Source organism: Heterocephalus glaber, unplaced genomic scaffold (genome assembly GCF_053883595.1).
Source record: "Heterocephalus glaber isolate CG9 unplaced genomic scaffold, H.glaber_assembly_v1.0 deba00001497, whole genome shotgun sequence".
Taxonomy (NCBI): Eukaryota; Metazoa; Chordata; class Mammalia; order Rodentia; family Bathyergidae; genus Heterocephalus; species Heterocephalus glaber.
Genome location: NW_028258320.1, coordinates 68979544 through 69005447, shown reverse-complemented (window position 1 = coordinate 69005447; position 25904 = coordinate 68979544). Strand labels below are relative to the sequence as shown.

The following is a 25904-nucleotide window of genomic DNA, read 5'->3' as shown; positions in this document are numbered from 1 at the left end:
TATGCCAGGCAGTGGCAGTGAGTTGTAGCCCTCAGTCAGCCATGTGAGCATGAGAGTAAATAATCAGTACTCTGCAGGCATGTCTGACCTGGGACATTGTGGGCCATATGTGGCCTTGGATGGCCAGTAATGTGGCCCCATAAGAAACTTTTAACATCATTATGTGATTTATAATGATATTTTTTCATGATTTAATTGCACTGTGTGTCAGTGTTGTCTGTGTAGGCAACTGGGAATACTGCGTAGGAGAGGGCATAGTGCAGTGCTAATTCTGCTTCCTTCACCACCACACACAGTCTAGTGGAAACTCAAAATCTTGGTTAGTAAGATGCAGTGATTACTTACAATAGTATTTCAGCCTACACACAGTATGTGTGTGCCTGCAAAGATAGGGCTTTATTGTTATTAAGCAGACATGTAAACTTTCTTATTAGTAAAGTTAGGCAACCATTTCCATTGAACTAGACATTGATTCATTAGTTGTACAAAAATAAAGTCAAATATCACACTAGTTTTGGGTTTATGTTGCCCCCTCTTTGATATAGTAAAAAGTATAAAAATAAAAGATATTTAGTTACTTATATACATCAGTACATTAACTATATTACATATTTTATATGTGGCCCAAGACAATTTCTCATCACGCAGTGCAGCCCAGGCAAGCCAAAATATTGGACACTCATGCTCTACAGTGTACAGTATTGCTTTATAGTAGCATTAAGTGCATTTTTGAATTATAGTTTCAACTTAGAACAAGTTTGTTGGGATTTGACCCCATATAAGTTAAGGAAAATTTGCACTTAATAATGGTTAAAATGGTAAAAATAAAAAAACCTCAGTTAATTGGTCAAAATAAGGAAATTATAAAAGGATGCATATGATAATACCAATTATATTAAGTTTTGTAACTTACAAAAGAACTATAAACTATATCAATAGAAACTTTCAAAGCAAATATAGGAGTGTTTTCTTCCAAAGAAAAGAAGAAAGAAACTCAAATTGGGGGGTAGTGCACAAGAATTTCAATCATATCTGCAAAGTTTTGTGTCTTTACAAAATCTGTGGCAAATATGGTAAAATATTGGGCTTGATAATTGTGCCTGGTAGGTATTTGTAATTCCATTCTTTGGATTACTCTATGTGCTGAAATTTTCAAATAGCCCACTTTAATTATTGTTTTTATTCTCTCAGTTCCTTTTCCTACCTCACTTCTTAGATTTTTTAAAACCATATTTATAGTTTTCATTTTGAAAATCGCATTTCTTTCTCCTTAACTGGCAGTTCACTTATTCGTCCTTTAGATCTAGGTAGACTCAAGTTGTTGGGTCACCGTTTTTGCTGGATTCTAGATGTCTTAAATTGACCTTGAAGATCCTTCCTCTTTGAAAACATTTATAATAAAATGGTTTCTGTAGTCCTACTCTTTCATCTGAGTTTCTGTTTTATTTAATTCCCTTTTCTGTAACTGTTATGGAAATAATGCAATAAATACACAATTTATAAATTATTGACCATGTAGTGTGTGTGTGTGTGTGTGTGTTGAGGTTGGATGGAATGACTGAAATTGATCTTAAGTCATTAGCTGCCTGTAACATTTTTCTTTTTCCTTTTCAATACCTATACCCTTTATGGATCACCCCTTTTCAAAAAAGGAATGATTTTATTATGTCAAGTACACATGAACTTAAGATATGGAAAAATAAAGGTAGTCAAATTGCTTAACTTCCAATAGGTCTTATTCTTCATTTCTAACGTAGGATAATACCTGCTCAATCAACTACACTGGATTCTTATAAAGTGCATGTTGAGTACTGTACACGAAAGCACTTTGAAAGTTTTGTAGTACTACATACATATAATGTACATTTCTTAAATTCACTCTAACATATATAATAGGCGGACTATTTTCATGCATAGACCTTTGTTATAGTATTTCTTGAAATGTGATTCTTCAGAGCACTAACTGTTGGGAATGTTAACAGGTGATATGTGAACAATGCTTCTATGAACAAAGCATTGAGAAAACACTGGTTTAAATATAGATAAATTAGGTTTCTGTACCCTTATACTTTTTCTTTTCTGGTACTGGGGATCAAACTCAGGACCTTGTGCTTGTGAGGCAGGTGCCGGAACCACTGAGGTAAATCCCTGGCCCCTATGCTTTTTGTTTTGAAAGTAATAGGCCAGTACACTTTGTGATCTGGAGAGAGAAAGAGAGAGAGAGAACACTAAGTAATATTCTTTTTGGAGGGATACATGTACCTTGGAATACACTGTGGGAAATACAATTCAAGATGTTTTATTGTTCTCAGTCTTACACTTTCATTTTTTAAACTATGATTTTTTTGTATAATTTGATTTATCTTCATTAGTAAGAGTTTTGAATTAAAACCATTTTACTGCTTGTGTTATAGACATTATATAGGTAGGAAAACAAGTTATTTTCATAGCTAATTCTGTTTTAGATTGTATTCTTGTTCCATAAGTGGTTCTATACTTTCTATAAAATTGTTTTGGAAAGCTTGTTGTACCTATATGTTTTTAGTAGATAGCAAAGCCTACCTTTAAATATGACATGTCTAAGAAGATGAAATCGTTTTAGATATCCTGAGAATGTTCCTAATCATTGGATACTAATTTTTTGAAGTTCCAAAACCTATTAGTATATATGCCAATTTTGAGGTTCTACTGAATTAGCAACTATCTTTTTCACCCATTTCCATTGTTTTTATATAGCAGATGAATTGTTTTTTATTTTTTCTAGTTTTTTGCTATTGAAGTGATTCTTGTTTATATAAAATAAAAACTATTGTTTTGAAACATCAAATATTAAAGTGATTTAAATACTTTATTCTGACTATTTTCAGGCATTGTTTTAGTGAATAGCAAGTAGATTAGTTTTGTATGCATGTATGCAATATTTGATGTAATATTTAACTTTCTAGTAAGTGTGCCTCATATTGACATTCTTGAACTTTATTGTATGAACTTCAGCATGTTTAACAATGATATGCCATGGAAAGATGTTTCAACATAAAATACACAATTTCATTCCTTTCATTTCTTTATTGTCATATACTTCAAATTATTTGTGAGAATTTTAGGCAAGTTACTTTTATTTAAGGAATAATGAGGGCTGGGGTTTTAGCTCAGTGGTGCCGCTACCTGCCTCGCTAGTGCAAGGTCCTGAGTTCGATCCCCAGTACCAAGTTAAAAAAAAAAAAAGAAATAATGCTAGTTACATAATGATTGTAAATTGTAGGTAATAGAAAATCAATAAAGGCATTTCTTTTTGTTTTCTTCCTGATTTTAAGTATTATATAATTTGGCCAATAATTATTTTATATTATTGTTTTAATATATTCTTTTATGTCATTTTTTTGTTTCTCTGTTTTCTTTTTTCTAGCTTGTGATGAATGGAAAACATTACCGAAACCAAATCTTCATAGAGATGTTAACAGATTTGGACACTCTGCAGTAGTCATTAATGGGTAAAAGAAGCACATTTGAAATTTTTAAAGGGTTAAGAATATCAATCCTTCATATATTCATTGATTTTGATATACTTTTGATAATCATCATTGATACTAAATGACACTGGATTTTATATGTCCCTACTGTGTCATAGAATACATTTTAGTTTGTTAGTTATATCTTTGCTTCTTTTTTGTTTTAAATATATTATGAGATGGGGAGTAGTTAGGAAACTTTTTCTTTAAATTCATTGTGACTTCTTTTTTTCAGAGATCAGAAAAAATAATGACTCTACCTATAAAAAGGTCGACCTGAAGTGCTAGAGTGGTTAGCTCCTATTCTTTCAAAAAGATAAAGAGAAAAGAATTACATTTTCATTTTAATTCTGTCATAAAAATATGCATGATTTTATGACAAGTCTCTATCTCCTTATACTTTATGTCTTTATGCCCATTGGCAAATGGACCAGATGATGATTAAATTGCCTTTGCTCTTTATATTAATACAATTTTTGTTTCAATAACAAACATTTCATAATTTGGACTAAAGAGATAATAAACAGTTTGCAGCTTTATTCCTTAATTTAAAAGGTGGAATTCAGAATGATGTTTATGTAAGTTTAATTTCTTATTACCTTATCCTATTGATATAAAAATTATCCACTATTGCCACACAGTGACTTGATAGCTGTAATGAAACTGTGTAATTGGTAGCAGTTGACTTTCAAAGTAATTGATGAAATGAAATGTCAAACATAAAACCTGTCGGCTTCTCTGTTTAAAATTGTTTGGTTGATTTATATTTCATCTGTTTGTTAATTAAAGTCTTGAAACATTTTTCCTATTTCCATTTATTATGCTAATATTTTTAGAAGTAAAAATTATGCTGTTTATGGGCATGTCAAACTTAATTTGGCACTGGTTAGTATCAATTACTTTAGAATTGAAATTTAAAATTTTTTTGATTATTTTACTTAGTCTTTTTATTTAAGAGAAAAAAGACTATGAGAAGAACTCTATATCTAACTTCTAAATCCTATATATTAATAATGACAATTCTAGGGCCGGGGATTTAGCTCAGTGGTTCCACCGCCTGCCTTGTAAGTGTGAGGTCCCGAGCTCAATCCCTAGTACCAAAAATAAAGATGACAATTCTAGACAGGAATTCATATGTGAGTCTTATTATTCATCTGTACTTACCTATTTCTTAATTGTTTCCTACTCTATTAGAAGTTATTTCTTTGGTAAGAAGAATGTTATAATTCTTATTCCTTCTCTTTTTTTTGAATTATTAATAGAAAACTGTTTTGAAAACTTGATTTTTCTTAGTACATTAAGTTTTATAGAATATGTTAGATTTCTTTTAGAAAGGCTTTGGAAATCTCTTAATAGTTCCTCTATGATTTTCATGTCCTATTTTATGTTAGAAATATGATTTTAAAGAGCAGTTCTGATATAAATTATTTAAAAAGAATGTAGAACATATATTTAAGTTGCTTTTTTTTGGGTTTTTTTTTTTTTTTTTTTTTTTTTTTTTTTTGTACCAGGGATCGAACTTGGGACCTTGTGCTTACAAGACAGGCCGCGGAACCACTGAGCTAAATCCCCAGCCCTAAGTTGTTTTATTTTTAAAGTAAATTTGTTAGAAATTTTTAATGTTCTTTCTTGAAAATTTTTATTTTGTTTTTAATAGGTCCATGTATATATTTGGGGGATTTTCTAGTGTACTCCTTAATGATATCCTTGTATACAAGCCTCCAAATTGCAAGGCTTTCAGAGATGAGGAACTTTGTAAAAATGCTGGTCCAGGGATAAAATGTGTTTGGAATAAAAATCACTGTGAATCTTGGGAATCTGGAAATACAAATAATATTCTTAGAGCAAAGTGCCATCCCAAAACAGGTAAGGCCTTTACTCCCTTCCTTTCTGTCATCAAAGTTTCTCTATTTGACTAGAAGTAGAAATACACTTTGCTCTTAGAAATTACCTTAGTGGCTTACAGAAATGAAAAATTCATAATTCTCTAATTCGAAATCTAGTGTTTTAATTTAACAGTGATTTAATAATTATTTAATAATTTAATACCATTGTTGGCTATTTATAATTTTATTTTTGCAATATATGTAACTTCCTATACATGAATTATTTTGTCATATAAGTTAAAATACTTTCAAATATATCATTCTTAAGAAATATTGTGTACTTCAAAGAAATAACATGAAGTTATTTATTCCTCTTCCTGAATTATTGTCAAACCATACCATAAAGTTAAGAAATTTTCTAGAATTCTATGATCATTGTTTTAATATACTTCTTATAAAATGTTGAATAGATCAGACTTATGAAAAATCAATACCATTTATTTTTATTTATGATTTGGATAAAACTGCTCAGTTTGCTTTAACTGAGTAAGGGCTTTTATACGTTTTTGATACTACAACTAAAAATATACTTTCAAGTTTCACTTATCTATATTCACTCAGATTTCTCTAAATAGTTTTATAAAGAATAATAAAACAGTAAGTATTTGTAATGTTTTGCTTTGGATGTGTAATACATTTTATTAAGTGAAATAGTTGTAAATTTTGTTCTCTTCCAAAATGTGTAAGTTTAAAATGGCTGTAGGATCCTGATAGATTGAACAATTTAAATGAGTGTGAGAGTTTAAAAACCTATAAACACAAACTAAAAAATTATCTTTAGATTGGAGAACTTATTTTGATATTAAAGGCCATTTTTTCTTAAAAATATCTTAGTAATCTTTAGATATTATAAATGTGTATATTAAAAAGTGTAACAGTTTCTCTTATGTTCTAATATGTTTTATCTCCCCAATTTGTATTACAGCTATTTCTGATGACAGATGTTACAGATATGCGGATTGTGCTAGCTGTACAGCCAATACAAATGGGTGCCAATGGTGTGATGACAAGAAGTGCATTTCTGCAAATAGTAACTGCAGCATGGTTAGTATTTATGAGTAGATGGTGATAATAAACATTGCGGTTTATATCATTATGTTACCATTAAATAACACTGTCCACAAAAAGCAAGCAATTTATACATTAAGACATTTAGAAAATATGTAGAAAATGATTCAGTGATTTGATAATACACATGAAATTATTTAGATTCTTTCTTATTTATTTGAATATGTTTTATGTCTTAACATGTGGTCATGTTGGAGAAAATTTTATGTGCTGCTGTAAAAAATGCATATTCTTTTGTTGTTGGGTAGAATACTCTTTAGATTTCTTTTAAGTCCATTAATTCAAAGATGTAGTTGAACTGTGATATTTCTTTGTTGATTTGTTTTTGACTAGTTAACCTGTTTATGTTATTGCAGTATTGAAGTTCCTCACTATAATTGTATTGTTGTTTATCTGATTTTTATGTACAATAGTATTATTTTATGAAATTGAGTGTGCTGGTGTTCAGTGCATATATATTTACAATTGTTATTTCTTTCTCTTGAATCATTCGCCTTACAGTATGTAGTGATCATTTGTATCTCTTCTGATCAGATTTGGCTTGAAGTCCACTTTGTCCGAAAATAAGATAGGTACTCCTGCTTGCTTTGGGGCTCCTGTTGCATGGAATATCATTTTCCATTCTTGACTTTTAGTCTATGTGTTTATGGATAGAGTGTGATTCTTGTTTGCAAAATATAGTTGTTTGTTTGTTTGTTTGTTTTGGTACCGGGGATTGAACTTGGGACCTTCTGCTTGCGAGGCAGGTGCTGGAACCACTGAGCTAAATCCCTGGCCCCAGTTGGGTTTTGTTTTTTGATTCAATCCACCACTCTGTTTCTTTTGGTTGGGGAGTTAAGACCATTTAAATTGAGAGTTATTACTGAGAGGCACTGACTGATTCCCTTTTGATTAACTGCTCACTGTGCTTGATATATTCTTCCCTTTGGGCTTTTTGGTGGTGCTGTCCTCATTGTCTTTGTCTAGGATTTCTTTGAGTACTTTTTACAGTGCTTGTTTTGTGGTCATGAATTTCTCAAGGTGCTTGTTACCATAGACAGTATTTCTCCTTCAATTTTGAAAAATGTTTTGTAAAATCTATTATTTTATGTATTCTGTATTCTATTATTGATGTGTGGTGGAGAAGTTCTTTTTGATCAAGGCTGTTTGAGGTTCAATATACCTCCTTCCTCTGGTAAATTCTTTTTCTTGAACGTTTTCTGCTATGATTTTGGTAAATAACTTTTTTATATCTTTTATGTTGACTTCTCATTGTTCTTTAACTCCTGTAATTCTTAGGTTATTGTTTTTACATTTTTTGAGTCACCTAGCAGCTGTTGTGTTCAGTTTCCGTGATTTCTTGTTTCTAACGTATTTCTGAGTACATGGTCTGCATCAACCTAATCTTGTAGTTCTGACACTCTCACCTCACATTGGTCATTTCTGCTGTTCAAGTTTGCTAGTCAGTCTCTTCCTAGCAAGATAGTAGGATGCTGTGGGACAATCAGAAACTCCTGGTGAAACATTTGGCCTTCAAAGTGATGCATCAGAGCAGGAGTAGAGTTTCTGACTAGGGGTCCCCTCCACCCCATTATGACTTTAGATCTAGAGGAGAGTTTTCCCAAAAAGGAAGTCAAAACTGAATGAGATGCTACTGTATCAATAAATATTTTGCTCACCCATGGCATCTAACATTATACAGGGAATGTTTGTATCCTTGGAGAGGGGCATTGTAGGTACCTTTGGGCCTCCTCAACCTTCAGAGCAGGAAATGAAGTTTTTGACTGGGCTAGCCCCTCTCTTGGAGTGGTGACAGTCAACCCTCCAGTAGCATAAGTCAGACTCATTGCTAGCTTCACACTCAGAACAGGACCCAGGCAGAGGCTTGGTGCAGTTGCATGCCCAGTGTCTAGACTTCTTATACTTGAAACACTTTCCTTGGTTATCTTTGGGTTTCCCCCAGGTGATTTGGGTGAGCTTAAAGCATTGCTAATTGTGACAGCTTTAATTGTAGCTTTTCTCTTTTAAGCTTTCCTTGGGTCCTGATTGTTGAACACAGAAAAGGCCAGGTTTAGCAATTGGGTCATAGGTGTCTGTGGTCTTATGTCAAGTTTTTGTAATTTGTGGTGAATTTCTGGGGTTGATTAACAAATGAAATGCCATGCTACCAGTGCCTCTCCCTCCCTGGAAGATAGGTCTATGTTTGTAGTTCAAGTTTGTTTCTGTTGAAGGCAGAATAGCCTGTCTGGGGTGTTTTTTGTTTTTTTCCCTCTTCTTAAAGCATACTCTTCATTTGCATAGTTCTTAGCTTCTTGTAGAATTCTTTATCTTTCATCTAGGGTACAAACAAGTGGCTAAGATGAATTGGAGATCTCACCATGATAAGTCAAAAATGAGGGTCAAAGTTTGAAACCAATCTGCAAACTTACTAGGATCCTCTAACAGCCTAGCTGTTCTTTGCATTGCTGGATATCTGGAAATGAAAAGGACACCTGAACTCTTGAGCAGTGCCCTCTGCTTCTGGGACCCCTCTCAGAGGCAGGACAGGTTGTGATTTAGAGGAGCAAGGAACACCACTTTGGGTACACCCAGTGGAACTTAAGGCTCTCTGAGAAGCATGTTGAGGGGCCTGAAGAATGTTGGCTTCCTCTGGGATACTAGGCTCTAGCAGAGTTCCTGAGTCACTTGAAGGGATTGAGACTGATTTACTGGCCTGAGGATTATAAGGAGATTGAGGAGACCCTTCAGATTGGTTGTCTTCATTAAACAGATGGGAGAGACCCACATCACCTTGAGAGACAGGTGAGGTTCTGAGGACAGGATCATCAAAGATATCTCTCTTTTCTTGGGGGCTACTCTAAATAATACCATAGTGTCTGGGCTTTTCCTTAGTTAAAGTGTCACAAAAACCTGAACATAAAGGATTTCACTCCACCAGCTATGTTTTAACCAGAAACAGTTTAACTGAAAAATAGTATCACAGTTTAAACTGCCATCCTGTATTCATCTCTTGCCATTTCCTAGTTCATATTGAACCCAAACTATATTGGAATAATAGATAAGTAGTTCCTTTCTCAAATTGCTAGGGTCAAACCTTTCCTACTGATAAAGGATGTGATCAAGTGGTGAGGTTGGTGAAATCTGCACGGCATGAATCATGCGGTTTCTCATGGCTCATATTGGGGAGTATATAGAGAGAGGCAACTAGGTCTTAGGTCCTTAAGATGGTATCCCATATACAAGGAGATCCAATGTGAGCCCACATAGCATCCCTTGTGATACTTACATATTTACTAGACAGACATCTCTGTCTGAAGCTGGGATAATGCTGTCTTTCATAGAACCATAGAAGTAAACCCTATTGTAGGCTTTTTGTTTCCATATTGGGGCCCACCGACTCCTTAGGAGAGGAATATTGAGCTGCTTGATGGATCTACTAGCCCTTCACAGATCCCATGAGATCCTGGTGTAGTCTCTCCACCAGGGACTCCCTTAGCCACTTGATGGCCCTGCTTAAGTAGGGTGGAGCTACTTGGGAAACATTAACCCATACATATACCCCAATAGTAAAAACTTTGGTACTTATTAAAAAAAAACTTTAAAAAGTTTTAAGAACAAGGATTGTTCTACTTTTGTATACTTACAGTCACTTGAGTTAAGCTTTACTGGCTGTTCTTTTGTTCTGCTCAGGCTGTCAGGCATGTGTCTATATTACCTGAGTTTTACTAGAAGAGACAAGGAAGGGATCTAGGACAATTCAAAAGAAAAGAGGGAGGAAGCCCACACTTTTCTTGTAATCAGAGGCTTATCTCCTATCTACAAAGGTGAGAATTTCCAGTGACCATGAAGCCAGGTGAAAAAAAAAAATTGGTAAACACACATGATGGTGGCTGACCCAAATCAATGACCAGTCACATGACAAGACAAGATGGTAGCCAGTCAAGTGATGAGATAAGATGGCATCCTTGATTAAGATAGCACCCTGAGAAGGAAAACAGAAACACATGCACAGCAGGGCATAATAACAGGCTTCCTGGTTGTTTAACTCATACTTGTGGATTGATCACAGATGGGAAAGTGAAAGAAAAGGGGTGATAAACTTGAAGTACTCATTTAGGAAGAAAAATACTGGGGCCATGCATTTCCCTACCCACTCCCACATGGTGGAAAAAGCAAGAAACATTTCCTGGCTCCATGAGAAAAGTTTCCTGAGTTCCGCAACCTAAGGGAGAGAGACAAGGAAAGAAAAAAAAAAACCTTTCTGACTATAGATTTTAGATAGAGAAATGAAAAGTATGCCCAGAGGAACCTACTTGCTGCTCTCCTATCTGGCTTGCCAGATATGTTAGTGGGTTCTAGGGTGCTGGAGTCTCCTTCTGGAGATGGTTTGTAGGTTCTTTCTGTCCTGAGAAAAGCATTGATAAAGGCAAGCACAAATGGTAGCAAACTTTTATTAAAGGTAGAAAAAGAAACAGGCTCTGCAGAGCAAGTTTGGGCCAGGTAAAAGTAGAAGTAGTGAGGGTGGGCCACCATGAGGGTGGGCCACAATGAAAGAGCGAACAGTGGCAAAAACTCAATGTGGACCGCCCTTTTTGTCCACCCCCCCATTAAGTTTATTGGTACATTTTAGGTATAAAATACATTTACATACATCATTGGAATCTTGTACCATTACATAAGTATCTTGGTTCTTACTCTTTTTCCCCTTCCCCTGCCCTCCCTTCACCCCCTCCACCCTTCCCTATTTGCAAAGATTTTGTTTCCATTTTTTTTCCTTTTCTCATATTTTTTCTTTTCCCTTCTTTCCTTTCCCCTACCTCTCCCACTTCCCCTACTCCTTTATACCTTTGCTTCCTATTATACAATATCAATTGTACATTTTAAAAATTGCAATATCAAGATCTAGGAGACATTACCACAGATTTTACAGAATTTAAAAGGATATAGAAAGCATATTTTAAAAATCTGTTTTGAAATAAATTTGACAACTTCTAAGAAGCACCTTGGAAGACAAATTAATGAAACTGACTGTGGAAGAAATATAACATTTGAATAGAACCTATTAAAAAAGTATATTCCTAGCTTGAAAACCTACCTATATGACAACAACAGGCTTGTATACATTTTAACTGATAAATTATATCAAACATTTAAAGCAGAAAAAAAAGAAACATTCCTCCCTCATTTTAGGAAATCAACATTGTGCTAGTCCTAAAACTGGATAAAGATAATAGAAGTAAAAAGTATGAACATATATAGAAATTTGTTTAACAAAATGAACTATTATAGGTCAGATCTGGCAGTATGTAGAAAGTGCTTTTATTATAGGGATGGCAGTGTTGGTTCAGGATTGGAAGATCCACCCCTAAAAGTCATCATTTTAACAGAGGAAAGGAAAAAGCCATATGATCCTGTCACTAGTTAGAGAAAAAGTATTGGACTAAATTCCACAGCTGTTCATGGTAAAAGCTATCAGGAGACTAGAAGTAGAACAGAACCTTCTCAACAGATTAAAGACATGTACTCCATACTTCCAGCGAGAATGCCTTATATGAATTGAGAAGATACAATGCTTTCTCCTTCAGGTGGGGAACAAGGGCAGATATGCTTACTCTTTATCTGTCCATTAAACTTTGAAACCTAGCCCCCACCAAAATAGTCTGGCAATAAAATGACACAATTAGGATAGGATTGGCAAGGTAGAAGCAAAATCTTTCTATGTAGATGAAATGATCATCTACAGAGAAAATACTAAGAAATCTCTAGGAGCCCCTAGAACTTGTTTTTGAATTTAGCAGGATTAGAAAACACAAGGTATATATAAAAGTTTAGGTGTATGTAAACTTGCTATAAATGAAGAATTGGATATTGAAATTTAGAAGTTATGTAGGAGTACAAAGGACTTACAAAAGTAAAACAACAACAACAACAAAAAAAACCAAACAGTGTTGGAAGACATTTAGTACCTAATTTTAAGACTTCTTCTAAAGCTACAGTAATCAAGGCAATGCTGGTGTAAGGAAAGACATATAGATCATTGGAATAAAACAGAGAATTTAGAAATAGAACCACATATATATGGTCCACTGAGTTTTAAAAGATTATTTAACATTACCATTTTATAGAATATATACTCAATTCAAGAGCCAAGGAAAAGATAGTGTTTTCAGCAAATGGCAGTAGAACACCTGGTATCCGTATATTAAAAATTAACCTCAACCCTTTATTTCCATACATGAAAATAACTTGAAGGGATCTATGAACCTAAATATGAAAGCCTAAAAGTATAAAACTTTTAAGAAATTATAAGGGAAAATGTTTATGAATTTAGGGTAGGCAAGAACTACCTAAGATACAAAAAACATAATGTATAAAAGAAAAAAATTGATAAATGAGATTCCATCAAAATTTAGAACTTTAAATGACATCATTAAAATGAAAAGTAGTCCTTAAACAGACCATATTTACAATGCATTTAACCTATGACCAGAATATATAAAGAACTCTTACAGCTCATTAATAGACAATCCAATTAAAAAGTAGACACAAGAATATGATAAATAGCCAGTACAGTACAAGGAAAGGTGTGCAACACTAGAGTCAGAAAAAACACTAATCAGTACAATAATGAGATTGAATTATACACTCATTAGGGAGATGAAGTTAAAAGTTTTAAAAGCCTTGTCATGATTTTTTCTTTTTGTTGGATTCTCCCCCTTTGCATTTAATTTGTCACGCATGGATTCATTCTGCTGGGCTTCCTGGCGTTGTGATCCTCGTTGTCTTTCCCTAGGATATTGTCTAAAATTTTTTGGAGTGCTGGTTTGGTATTCATGAAGTTCCTGAGATGCTCTTTATCATGAAAGTATCTTATTTCTCCATCAATTTTGAAAGGTAGTTTTGCAGGGTACATCAATCTGGGTTGGAGGCTGTTTTCCTTTAAGGCTTGAAATACATCACTCCAAGTTCCTCTTGCGTTGAGAAGTCTGCTGATTCTGATGGGCTTTCCTTTGTATGTGATTTATTTCTTTTCTCTCACTGCTTTTAGAATTTTGTTCTTCTGTTGGGTTTCTGGCATCCTAACTTTTCTATGCCTATGTGTAGACTTTTTTGATCAAGGCTAGCTGGAGTCCTATATGTCTCACTTATCTGTATGTCAAGTTCTTTTCCCCTGCTTGGGAATTTTTCTGCCATCACTTGTGTGAAAAGTTTTTTTATGTCATCTGCACTCTCTCCTCTTTCTTCATTGACTCCAATCAGTCTTATGTTATTCTTCTTTGCATCGTGTAGCAGCTGCTGGATTGCTTTCTCATGGTCCCTTATAATTTTAGAGCAATTTTTCTTTTCCTGGTCACTAATTGCAATCTTATCTTCTATATCTGAAATTCTGTTCTCACATTGGTTCATTCTTCTGCGTAGACTTTCAGTGGAGTTTTTAATCTCCTGGAAACATGTTTGCATCTCTTTTATGGCTTCCATTTGTTTCCTATGTTGGGATTCCATCATGTTCCTCAGCTCCTCTACTTTTTTATCTGTGTCCTCTCTAGATTTATTAATCACAATCTTTGCTGTTATCTGAGAAATTATTTCTGATTTCATTTTTTCCAGATCCTCTTTTGTTGCCAGTTCAGTGAGTCCAGGTAGTTGAGTATCAGATTGTTCCATCTCATTTCCCTTTGGGGTTGCTGTAGGTGATCTGGAAGTCTGTTTTTGAGGCTTTTTTATGTGTCTTCTCATTTCCACGGGGTCAAGGCAGTGATTCTGGCACCCGCACGGCTCACCTTCTCTGCCCTAGGAGTGTGGAATGGTGGCGGGGGAGCCTCTTCCTGGGCACTGGGATTGGCTCACCTTCTGTCACGGACCATCCTTTTTGTATAACCCACTCCTCAGGCTGACAACAGGTCTAGTCTGTCCTTTTGAAAATGTGCCAGAGTTCTCATGAAAAGTCTACCTGTAGGGTTTTGGACCTGTTCTGTGTATGTGTCCTGGGATTTTGTAATTAATAGGTCACATCTACTTTCTAGCCATCTTTGCCACAGCCTAATCTCCTGTATCATTCCTACCACCTGCAAACTGAACACCCAAGAAAGCTGGTGGTGTAAATTCCAGTACAAGTACAAAGGTCTGTGAAGCAGTAATACCAATGGTATAAGTTCTAGCCAAGTGTGGGAAAGCCTAATGTTTCAGCTCTGCAATCAGGAGAGAGAAATTCTTTTTTCTTTGTATTTGTATTCCATTTAGGTCCTCAGTGTATTGGCCCACATTGGTGAGGACATTCTGTTTTACTTACTCATCTCATCTGGACACAAGGTCACAGACATAAATGAGGAATAATATTTAGGCAAATATCTGGTTACTTGTGCTGGTCAAATTGATACATAAAATTAACCATCACGTAATTAAAATGGAGAATATTATTAGTTAAAATTTCTATAAGATTTTTATATCAGACTTTTTTATTTGGATAGCCCTAAGTTAATTTGTGTTTAAACACTGTCTTCATCTATTCTGGCTGCTAGAACAAAACACCACTAATGAGGTGGTTTATAAAGAATATAAATTTATTTCTTATAGTTCTAGAGGCTGAGAAATCCAAGATCTGGGCACTAACATTCAGTGTTTGCTGAGAATCTTACTTATGGTTCATAAAATGTAACTTCTTATTGACTGTTCCCTAGGCAGAAAGGATCTCTTCAGCTCCTCATAGGCCACCAATCCTATATATGAGGATTGTACTCTTAAGACCAGGTCACTTCCCCAAAGACCTACCTGCTAATACGGTCGCATTGGGGTTAGGCTTCAATGTGTAAATTTTGGTAAAATAAGCATTCAGTCCATAGTAGATATTTATACATATGAAATATACATATCTAAGTGAAAATACACATATCTAAAAGTCTTATGTAGTTGATATAATTCATTTCATAATGTGTCCTTTTGCTTTATATTTTATTCTTGATGATGTGTTAAGGAATGAATTAGATGACATAGTTTAAACAAGCAGATGGTACTCACTTGTAATTTAGAATTTGGTATAATGTATCTTTTACACAGTTTTATTAGGAAGTCTGGTGATTAAACCAAATGCTAATAGATACAGAAAAGTCTACAGGATTTTAGTCCAAACTATATGCATTGACATCTTATTTCATTATTTACCAACATTTACTACAAGTTGCATAATTTGTGTTGTAATAGGTCAAATAATTTGTTTGCTTTTCATGGATTTACATTTTAAATTTACATATAAATGTATGAGCGACAATTAGTAGAATAATGATTATCTTTCATAATCTATTTACCAATATACATCTGGTTTATGAGTCCAAAATTAGCTATGCTTCTGAATAACAGTCAGCTTTCTTCCATCACTGATTAACTTGGCTCTGTGTGTGACAATTTCATCTATTGTACTTGTTCAATATCAATAAATGAGTGTACTGTTCTTTTTTTTTGATACTGGAGATCGAACTCGGGACCTTGTGCTTGCAAGGCAGGCGCCAGAACCACTGAGCTAAATCCCCAGCCGAGTGTACTGTTCTTGATGAAAAGCAGTAGATTTATTTGGATGATGATTCTAATATTACCATTGTTATTCTGTAGACTATTATTAAACTGTTATTCTTTCTCTTATTCCAGTATGCTTAGTCATTTTTTGTCATTTTTATGGGTTATTTTATTTATCCAATAAGTAAGTTTATTTCTTTTCAGTTAGCAAATATTTTATTCTATATGATCATATAGTTAATGAAGATTTGTATGCTACATGGAAACAAAAAGTTATAAAAGAGAAAAAAATAAAAATACAAAAGTTTATATGTTTCCAATGAAAATATGGTGGATGAATATGAGTCACAAAATAATTTTAAATTTATTAAAATGCATCACCTTGATTTTTATGATGAGTAAAGATGAACATTATCTTTGGTTTCTTTTTGTCTGCTATCTTATATGCAATTTGCTCTAAAAATTAATACTTTTGGAATGGAGATGGCTATAATATATTTTATACAGGAAACTCTTAGTGCTTCATAAATAAATATTTCCTGGGTGACTTTTAAAGTACCTAAAAGGATAACATTTTTATAATTATTTGTATATGTTGGATAGCTATAATTTAAATTTGTAGCCTTCTTGACTGAAAAATAAATGTTTATCTCTCTTATATAAGAGCTCCTGAGGTAAGAATTTATATCTAGTCTAGCCACACAAAAAAGATCAGAGGATCAGGGTGCAGCATTAAAAGTTTTATATTATTTTCTCACAAATAAGTTCACAGGAGAAGCTGAGCCCAAGATTTTACTATCTGATTTTCACAAGGCAGGCACTTCACATGATAATATGAAAATATGAACTCAATATATGTAACTAGCATCAAACTTCTTGTATTATGTGTTTTCTTTTGGTTTATTTCTTGACCTTTGACTTTTCAGGATTAGTAGAAACATCTTTACATTATATAGTAAGATTTTTAAAAAGGTAACTTTTGCAGATTATTTTGTTAGACTTCAAAAGGAAATGTGATAAATAGATATGAGAAATACCAGTTAACTAAAACCATTATTTAGGGTCTGTGGAAGTGAAATTAGTTTGAGTTATTATGAAAATGACTTATCTTTTCAGATTGTATTATATTTTTCTAAAGCATTTCTTTCAATTTTGTCTTAGCTATTTCTGCTTCATTTCCAAACGCTTGAATAATGTTTTTTATTGAGATTAGAATCATCTCATCTTACCAGTAAGGGAAATGACTTCATGCATTGACTGTTGAATTGAAAGCTTGTTTTTCAGATGTTCTAAAAAAGTTTTCATTAGATGATTTTTGCTTCAAATATTGTAATTTGCACAGTTTTTCAGTAAGCACTGATTTTAAGAAAATTTATTTTGTTCAAAGAAAAAATTAGACAAATGAAATTTAGGAGAATTCATCTGAGCAAGCAACAACTCATAAAGTGGACAACACCCTAAATTATTAGGGATTTAGAGTTCCTCCCAACAAGGTGGCCAAGAAGTATTTATAGACAGGAGAAAAACCCGCACAACTGATGTACATAAGTAGCACAGTTGGTCATAGTTGGGAATAGTGGCCTTTTGGGGCATGGTGTGATGAAGCACATCATGGATGTAGACGAATCAGTTGGCGGCCTGTGTTTGGCTAAAGGTTGGCTCCTGTGATTGGCTGAGACTCTTATCTATTACAAGAATACAATCTTAAGTGAGCAGCAATTTATTTCCATCTTAACATTACAGTACACTATGTACAAAGGCAGCTCTAAGATAAATTCAACAAACAAATGAAATAAGTATGATAAATTTCCATTCAGTAGAATTGGATTTGGAGTTAGAAATTTGTATACAGTTCATCAGGTGATGTAAAAATACACTAATGTTAAAAGACCGTGGCTTGTACAATGATGACATGCTTTATCATTTAACTTTCTAGTCTGTCAGAAACTACACAAAATGTCATGTGAGAAGTGAGCAGATTTGCAATAAACTTACCAGCTGTAAAAGCTGTTCATTAAACTTGAATTGCCAGTGGGATCAACGACAACAAGAATGCCAAGCTTTACCGGGTAAAGATTTCAAAACTTGATAAGTGAGTTTTATATGCTGAAGAAGAATGGTATCATACTATTATTTCTGAAAAAAGTTTCATAATTGTATATTGTTTTAAATTCTTTTAAGGAAATAAATATATTTTTAAAATTCAGTTTTAATTTTAATATGATCAAAATTTGCAGATAGAACATATATCAAGGAAGATCTGTGAAGCCCCTCAATAATTCTTAAGAATTAAAGACCAAAAAAAATGAAAAAAGGAAAAAATGGAAACAAAGTCTTTGTAATTAGGGAGGGGTGGAGGGGTTGAAGGGAGGGTAGAGGAATGGGGAAAAAATAACCAAGATACATCATGTAAAAGTACAAGTTCCCAATGATGAATGTAACTGTGATATATAACCCAAAATGTACCAATAAACATAATGAAAAAAAAAATTAAAGACCAAAATGTTTGAGAGCTGCTGCTACAGACTAGTTTCATAAGGGTTTCACTAATCCATCTAAAGGCTTTTATATTTAGCAAGAGGCACTGATAGGTTTAATGTGATAGACTAATATACAGTTTAGCTCTGTAGATCAGTATTTTCATGAATCATTGTGTTGTAAGGTAGTGCACACTAGGGCATAACTTTATATTTAAACTTCTGTTTTAGAGAATAGTGTGTACTGTTCAATTTGGATTCAGTGGATAAACTACTAAGACTACATAAATGAGATGCTCTTTTCATAATTAAAGAATCAAAGAACCCATCTTAAATCACAACATTACACCTGGGTTACAGAAATTAGATTTGGAGGTCATTTGGCCTCACATATAAGGATAACTTTGAAATTGCTTTTATTATGCACTCGTTGTTTTTGTCTTAAAGTGATCTTGGCTTTTGTAAATTGGATTCTGAGATGTAAGCATGAGTATGCCAATAAAGTAGACTTATACAGAAAACCTAGGAAATAGTCAATAAATTTTAACAGATGTTGTAGAGCTATAGTTTATCTTTAATAGTTCAAGGAAAATTTAGGATTTTCCGTTTTCATTCTCTACCAAAATATTAGGCAACTTTTGTTTGGGATATTGATATATTTAAAATGTTTTATTTAAAAATAGCTTAAATTAATATAGAAGCTATATTTTTCATTCTGAAATAATTGATAGATATATATTTTCTATAATCTAAAAATAATACACTTTCTTTTCTTTGTTTAGCTCATCTTTGTGGAGAAGGATGGAGTCATATTGGGGATGCCTGTCTTAGAATCAATTCTAGTAGAGAAAGCTATGACAATGCAAAACTTTATTGCTATAATCTTAGTGGAAATCTTGCTTCATTAACAACTTCAAAAGAAGTAGAATTTGTTCTGGATGAAATACAGAAGTATACACAGCAGGTAACATCTATACTTGTTTATTTTATGGAAATAGGGTTTGATAATCCCAAAATTCTCAGAAGTGAATCATTCCTTTTTGTTTTTAAAATATATTGTTACTAAGTCTTGGAAATAAAAGTGGAACTGATTTCAAGAGTGAACTGGGAGAGGACTCATTCTGTAGCTATATTTAGTAATATGTTATTTATCTCATGTTTTGCATAGTAAACCATTATGAATTTATTTTTTTGTTTTTGTTTTTGGTACTGGGGATAGAACTCAGGTCCTTGCGCTTGTGAGGCAGGTGGCGGAACCACTGAGCTAAATCCTCGGCCCTATGAAGTTATTTTAAAGGAATAAATATGCTTAAAAGTATGTGTATATAATTTCATTATTATAACTCTACACTGTATAAAATAGCAGAGATTTTGACTTGAAATTTTTGAGAATATTACCAGTTACTCACTGCAGAAATACTTGAGTAATGCTTTTTGGTATAGCTGATTTTTTAGGGAGTATTGCTTTTTGGTATAGCTGATTTTTAGGGAGTATTGTGGATCTGTGATTATATGGAAAGCATATAATCAGGGGATGCCACTTATTTCTACAAGTTAGTAGCAGATTAACCTTTCAGTCCTATGTTACTAATTTGCAAACTGGGATTGTAGGCAATAAATGAGATATTAAATGTAAATAGTATGAACACCTTTTATTTTTTGTATTTACTGTGATTATCATTATTTCTACTTACAAATTATTTCTTATAATAGCACTGCTGTTATTGTTTCTGGGAGTCATTTTTATGAATTACGAGGTAGCTAAATGAATGTTTTGATGAATAGCTAATATTTTTATTGATTGTAGAAAACTGTTATCCCCATCTAGTGTTCTAATTTTTCTATGATGAATAATTAAATTTTATATGGGCATTCAATTTACTGCAGACCTTAATTTTTATGGTGATATTAGCATGCACAGTTCTCATGAATATCAGTAATGGATAATCTAATTTCTTATGGTGGTTTCTTTCTGTAGACCCAAAGCTGTGTCCCCCATTAATAACATTAATAATTATATTGCTTGTCTTTTTAAAATATTCAGGTATTTTGAACTTGTTCTCACAATATGATATGTGTTGGATTTATACCAGATCTATGCCTGGGATTGATAGGATAAGGAAAAAATAAATGTATGAACAATTAATCTATGAAACAATTTTGTATGTATGAAGTCTTACTATTTTTCTCTCAAATAATGGACTAGCATTATTTAGGACACATTTACTGAATACCTTTAGTATACTTGGCAATTTACTGCTTGCTGAGAATACAGAAATCAGAAGACAACCATTGTTCTCATATAGTTTATTGGAAAAGGATACAAATACAATAATACTAAATTGTGATATTTGCAATGATATATATATATATATAACCAGGGTGATATATGAAGATGGGTGGAATGAGAACATGTAATCAGCAATATGTACTTAAGGAAGCCTTCCTAAAGAAATGTCTTAGCCGGGATCTGTGTGCCACTGCTCCTAGAGCAGAGGAGGAGGCTTCCAGGTCACCACAGCACTGCTCCTAGCACAGAGGAGGTGAGGGCTCCCCCTCCCCTGGTCGAAATGAGAAGGCACATAAAAAAGCCTCAAAACCAGACTTTCAGATCAACTACAGCAACTCCAAAGGGAAACGAGATGGAACACTCTGATATTTAACCAACTAGACTCCCTGAACTGGCAACAAAAGAGGATCTGGAAAAAATGAAATCAGAAATAATTTCTCCGACAACAGAGATTGTGCCCATAGTGCAAGACATGATTAATAAATCTAGACAGGACCCAGATAAAAAAATAGAGGAGCTGAGGAACATGATGAAATCCCATCAAGGAAACAAATGGAATCCATAAAACAGATTTCGAGGAGATTAAAAACTCCATTGAAAGTCTACCAACAGAATGAGCCAATGTGAGGACAAAATTTCAGATACAGAAGATAAGATTGCAATTAGTGACCAGGAAAAGAAAAATTTCTTTAAACTTTTAAGGGACCACAAGAAATCAATCCAGCAGCTGCTACACGATGCAAAGAAGAATAACATAAGGCTGATTGGAGTCAATGAAGAAAGAGGAGAGAGTGCAGATGACATAAAAAAAACTTTTCACACAAGTGATGGCAGAAAACTTCCCAAGCAGGGGAAAAGAACTTGACATACAGATAAGTGAGGCATATAGGACTCCAGCTAGCCTTGATAAAAAAAATCTACTCATAGGCATATAATAGGATTCCAGAAACCCAACAGAAGAACAAAATTCTAAAAGCAGTGAGAGAAAAGAAATAAATCACATACAAAGGAAAGCCCATCAGAATCACAGCAGACTTCTCAATACAAACTGTCAAAGCAAGAAGAGCTTGGAGTGATGTATTTCAAGCCCTAAAGGAAAACAGCCTCCAACCCAGATTGATGTACCCTGCAAAACTACCTTTTAAAATTGATGGAGAAATAAGGTACTTTCATGACAGAGAGCACCTGAGGAATTTCATGAATACCAAATCAGCACTCCAAAAAATTTTAGACAATATTCTAGGAAAAGACAATTAGGATCACAACCCCAGAAGCCCAGCAGAATGAACCCATCTGGCATGACAAGAAATTAAATGCAAAGGGGGAGAATCCAACAAAAAGAAAAAATCATGACAATGATGCCAATATGTATCAGTTATAACTATAAGTGTTAATGGTCTCAATTCACTAATCAAAAGAAATAGACTGGCAGAATGGGTCAAGAAGCAAGATCCAACAATATGGTGCATATAAGAAACACACTTAATTCAAAAAGAAATTCATAGACTGAAAGTTAAAGGATGCAAAACAATACTCCATGCAACAGGAAGCCCTCCAAAAGCAGGAGTGGCTATCCTCTTTGCAGATCAAGTGGATTTCAAACCAACACTGAATAAGAGAGACAAAGTAGGACACTACATCCTTGTAAAGATAACAATCCAAGAGGAAGAGATGACAATCATAAATATTTATGCTCCAAAGACTAGTGCACCCAACTATTTAAAACAAATACTAATGGACATGAAAAATCGTAAGCACTAATACAATAGTAGTGGGGGACCTCAATACCCCACAGTCACAAATAGATAGATCAACTAGACAAAAAATAAAGAACAAAATGCAGAACTCAATCATACTCTTGAACAAATGAACTTAACAGATGTTTACAGAGTGTTCCATCCCACAAAATCAGAATACGCATTCTTTTCATCTGCACAGAGGTTGTTCTCCAAAATAGACCACATACTCACTCATAGAACATAAGTGCAAAGAAATTAAAGTTATCACCTGTATATTATCAGACCACAGTGTGATGAATTGGAGATCAATAGCAAAAGAAACCACAAGAATTTCATACACACATGGAAATTGTACAACACACTTCTAAATAACCAATGGGTCACAGAGGAAATTAAAAAAGAAATCAGACAGTTCCTTCAATGAAATGAAAATGACAATACAACATTTTGGAATCTATGGGTCACAATGAAAACAGTCTTTCGAGGGAAATTCATAGCAGTGAATACTCATATTAGGAAAACAGAGCGAGCCCAATTAAATAACCTGATGCTGAACCTCAAGCTTCTAGAAAAAGAAGAGCAGGACAAACCCAAAGCTCATACAAGGGAGGAAATGATAAGGATCAAAGCAAAAATCAATGCAATGGAGACTAAGTGAACAATACAAAAAAATCAATGAAGGCAAGAGTTGGTTCTTCGAAAGAATCAATGAAATTGACAAACCCTTAGCCAACCTTATCAGAAAAAGGAAAGAAAAGGCCCAAATCCATGCAATTAGGAATGAAAAGAATGAAATTACAACAGACCCAGGAGAAATTCAGAGGATCATCAACACCTACTTCAAGAACCTATATGCCAGTAAGATGGAAAGCACCGAAGAAATGGACAGATTCCTAGATACATATGAATTACCAAAGTTGAACAAAGAAGAACTAAAAATTCTAAACAACCCAGTATCAACCAATGAAATTGAAAACGTAATTAAAAACCAACTAAGAAAAGCCTGGGCCCTGATGGCTTCACTGCTGAATTCTACAAGACATTTAGAGAGGAACTACTGCCACTACTGTTTAAACTCTTCAATAAAATTGAAAGGAAAACAGTACTCCCAAATTCATTTCTGGAAGCAAGCATCACCTTGATCCCCAAAGCAGAGAAAGACCCAACCGAAGAAGAGAACTATAGGCCAATCTCACTAATGAACATAGGATGCAAAAATCCTTAATAAGATACTGGCAGATAGAATGCAGAAGATCATCAAGAAGATCATACACCCTGACCAAGTGGGATTCAGCCCATGCAGGGATGGTTCAACATACACAAATCAATCAATGTAGTACTCTATATCAATAGAGCCAAGGACAAAAACCATATTATCATCTCAATAGATGCACAAAAAGCATTTGACAAAATCCAGCACACATTTATGATAAAAACCCTTCAAAAATTGGAATAGATGGTCTCTACCTCAATCTGATAAAAGCTATTTATGAAAAACCAACAGCCAATATCATGCTAAATGATCAGAAACTGAAATCCTTCACACTAAAATCAGGAACAAGACAAGGATGTCCACTATCACCACTCCTGTTCAATATAGTTTTGGAAACATTAGCCATGGCAATTAGACAAGAGAAAGAAATAAAAGGAATAAAGATAGGTAATGAAGAAGTCAAATTGTTATTATTTGCAGATGACATAATGCTCTATATAGAAGACCCTAAGAACCTAAAGTCTTCTCGACTTAATAATCAAATTCAGTAAAGTAGCTGGATAAAAGATCAAAACACAAAAATCAATAGCTTTCCTCTACACAAACAACAGATTCACTTAGAGAGAAATAGGCCAAACAATTCCTTTTACAATAGCATCCAAAACACTGAAATACCTAGGAATCAACCTAACGAAAGAAATCAAAACTTCCTCTCTGAAAACTGTGGCACCCTGAAAAGAGAGATTGCAGATGATATCAGAAAATGGAAAGACAACCTTTGGTCCTGGGTAGGAAAGATCAACATAGTGAAAATGGCCATACTTCCAAAACTGCTATATAGATTCAATCCAATCCCAATTGAAATCCCAGCAGCATACTTCACAGACCTTGAGAAAACAATCCAAAAACTCATTTGGAACAAGAAGAGATCCAGAATAACAAAAACAATTCTAGGGGAATTGTTACCTAGGGGGTATCACAACCCCCAACTTGAAACTATACTGCAAAGCTACAGTTATAAAAACAGCACGGTACTGGCAAAGAAACAGACCTGAGGACCAGTGGAACAGATTAGAAAATGCAGCAACAACTCCAGACACACTCAGCCACCTCAGCTTCGACAAAGGAGCCAAACACTCTCACTGGAGGGAAGATATCCTCTTTAATAAATGGTGTTGGAAAAATTTTGTTTCAACTTGCCAAAGATTAAAACTAGACCTATATCTCTCACCATGCACTAAACTAAAATCAAAATGGATTAAAGATCTAAATATTAAAACAGGAATGCTGTACTGGCTGGAACAGAGGTTAGGTAGAACTGTTGAAGACATTGGTGTAGGAAAAGATTTTATGAACAAAACCTCAGTTGCCTGTAAACTACCACAAACAATCAACAAGTGGAATCTCTTCATACTAAAAAGCTTCTGCACATCAAGAGAAACCACCAACAGAGTGAAGAGACAACCCTCAATGTGGGAAAAAATCTTCACCTGCTGTTCCTCAGACAAAGGTCTACTATCTGGAATCTACAAGGAACTTAAAATGATCAGACCCCCGAAATATAAAGACCCAATTCAAAAATGGGCATCTGAAATGAACAGACATTTCTCAGACAAAGAAAGAGAAATAGCAAATAAACATATGAAAAAATGTTCAACATCACTGCTCCTTCAAGAGATGGAGATGAAAACAACACTGAGATTCCACCTCACTCCAGAAAGAATGGCTGCTATCATGAAATCAACCAGTAACAAATGCTGGCAGGGCTGTAGGGAAAGAGGAACACTCCTCCACTGCTGGTGGGAGTGTAGACTGGTGCAACCACTATGGAAATCAGTATGGAGATACCTCAAAGAACTAGGACTGGAAGTCCCATTTGACCCAGCTATTCCCCTGCTGGGTATCTTTCCCAAAGAGTTAAAAGAATCGTACCACAGTGATATATGTGCACCCATGTTTATAGCAGCACAGTTTGTAATAGCTAAAACTTGGAAACAGCCCAAATGCCCATCAACTGGAGACTGGATAGAGAAAATGTGTTTTTTAAAAATAAAGTGGAATACTACTCAGCCATAAAGAATGAGAAATTACAGACATTTATAGCTAAATGGATGCACATTGAGGCCATACTCTCTCTCTTTTTTTTTTTTTTTTTGTACCGGGTATCGAACTTGGGTCCTCAGCTTGCGAGACAGGCAACAGAACCACTGAGCTAAATCACCAGCCCGTGGCCATA

The 25904-nt window shown here is 34.1% G+C and overlaps 1 protein-coding gene across 12 annotated transcripts in view; it reads left to right on the top strand.

Moving 5' to 3' along the window:
- Atrnl1 (attractin like 1) overlaps window positions 1–25904 on the top strand; it is an 833568-nt gene that overhangs the window by 178381 nt on the left and 629283 nt on the right. For all 12 annotated transcript variants that reach the window (XR_015440462.1, XM_087185263.1, XM_004838867.4 and 9 more), the window contains 5 exons: window positions 3407–3491; window positions 5167–5375; window positions 6321–6439; window positions 17886–18018; window positions 19209–19390. Coding sequence is in view for 11 of the 12 variants with exons in the window: in XM_087185263.1 (XP_087041389.1) it covers window positions 3407–3491; window positions 5167–5375; window positions 6321–6439; window positions 17886–18018; window positions 19209–19390 (728 nt within the window). In the remaining variant the exon portion in view is untranslated. The remainder of the gene's footprint in view (window positions 1–3406; window positions 3492–5166; window positions 5376–6320; window positions 6440–17885; window positions 18019–19208; window positions 19391–25904) is intronic.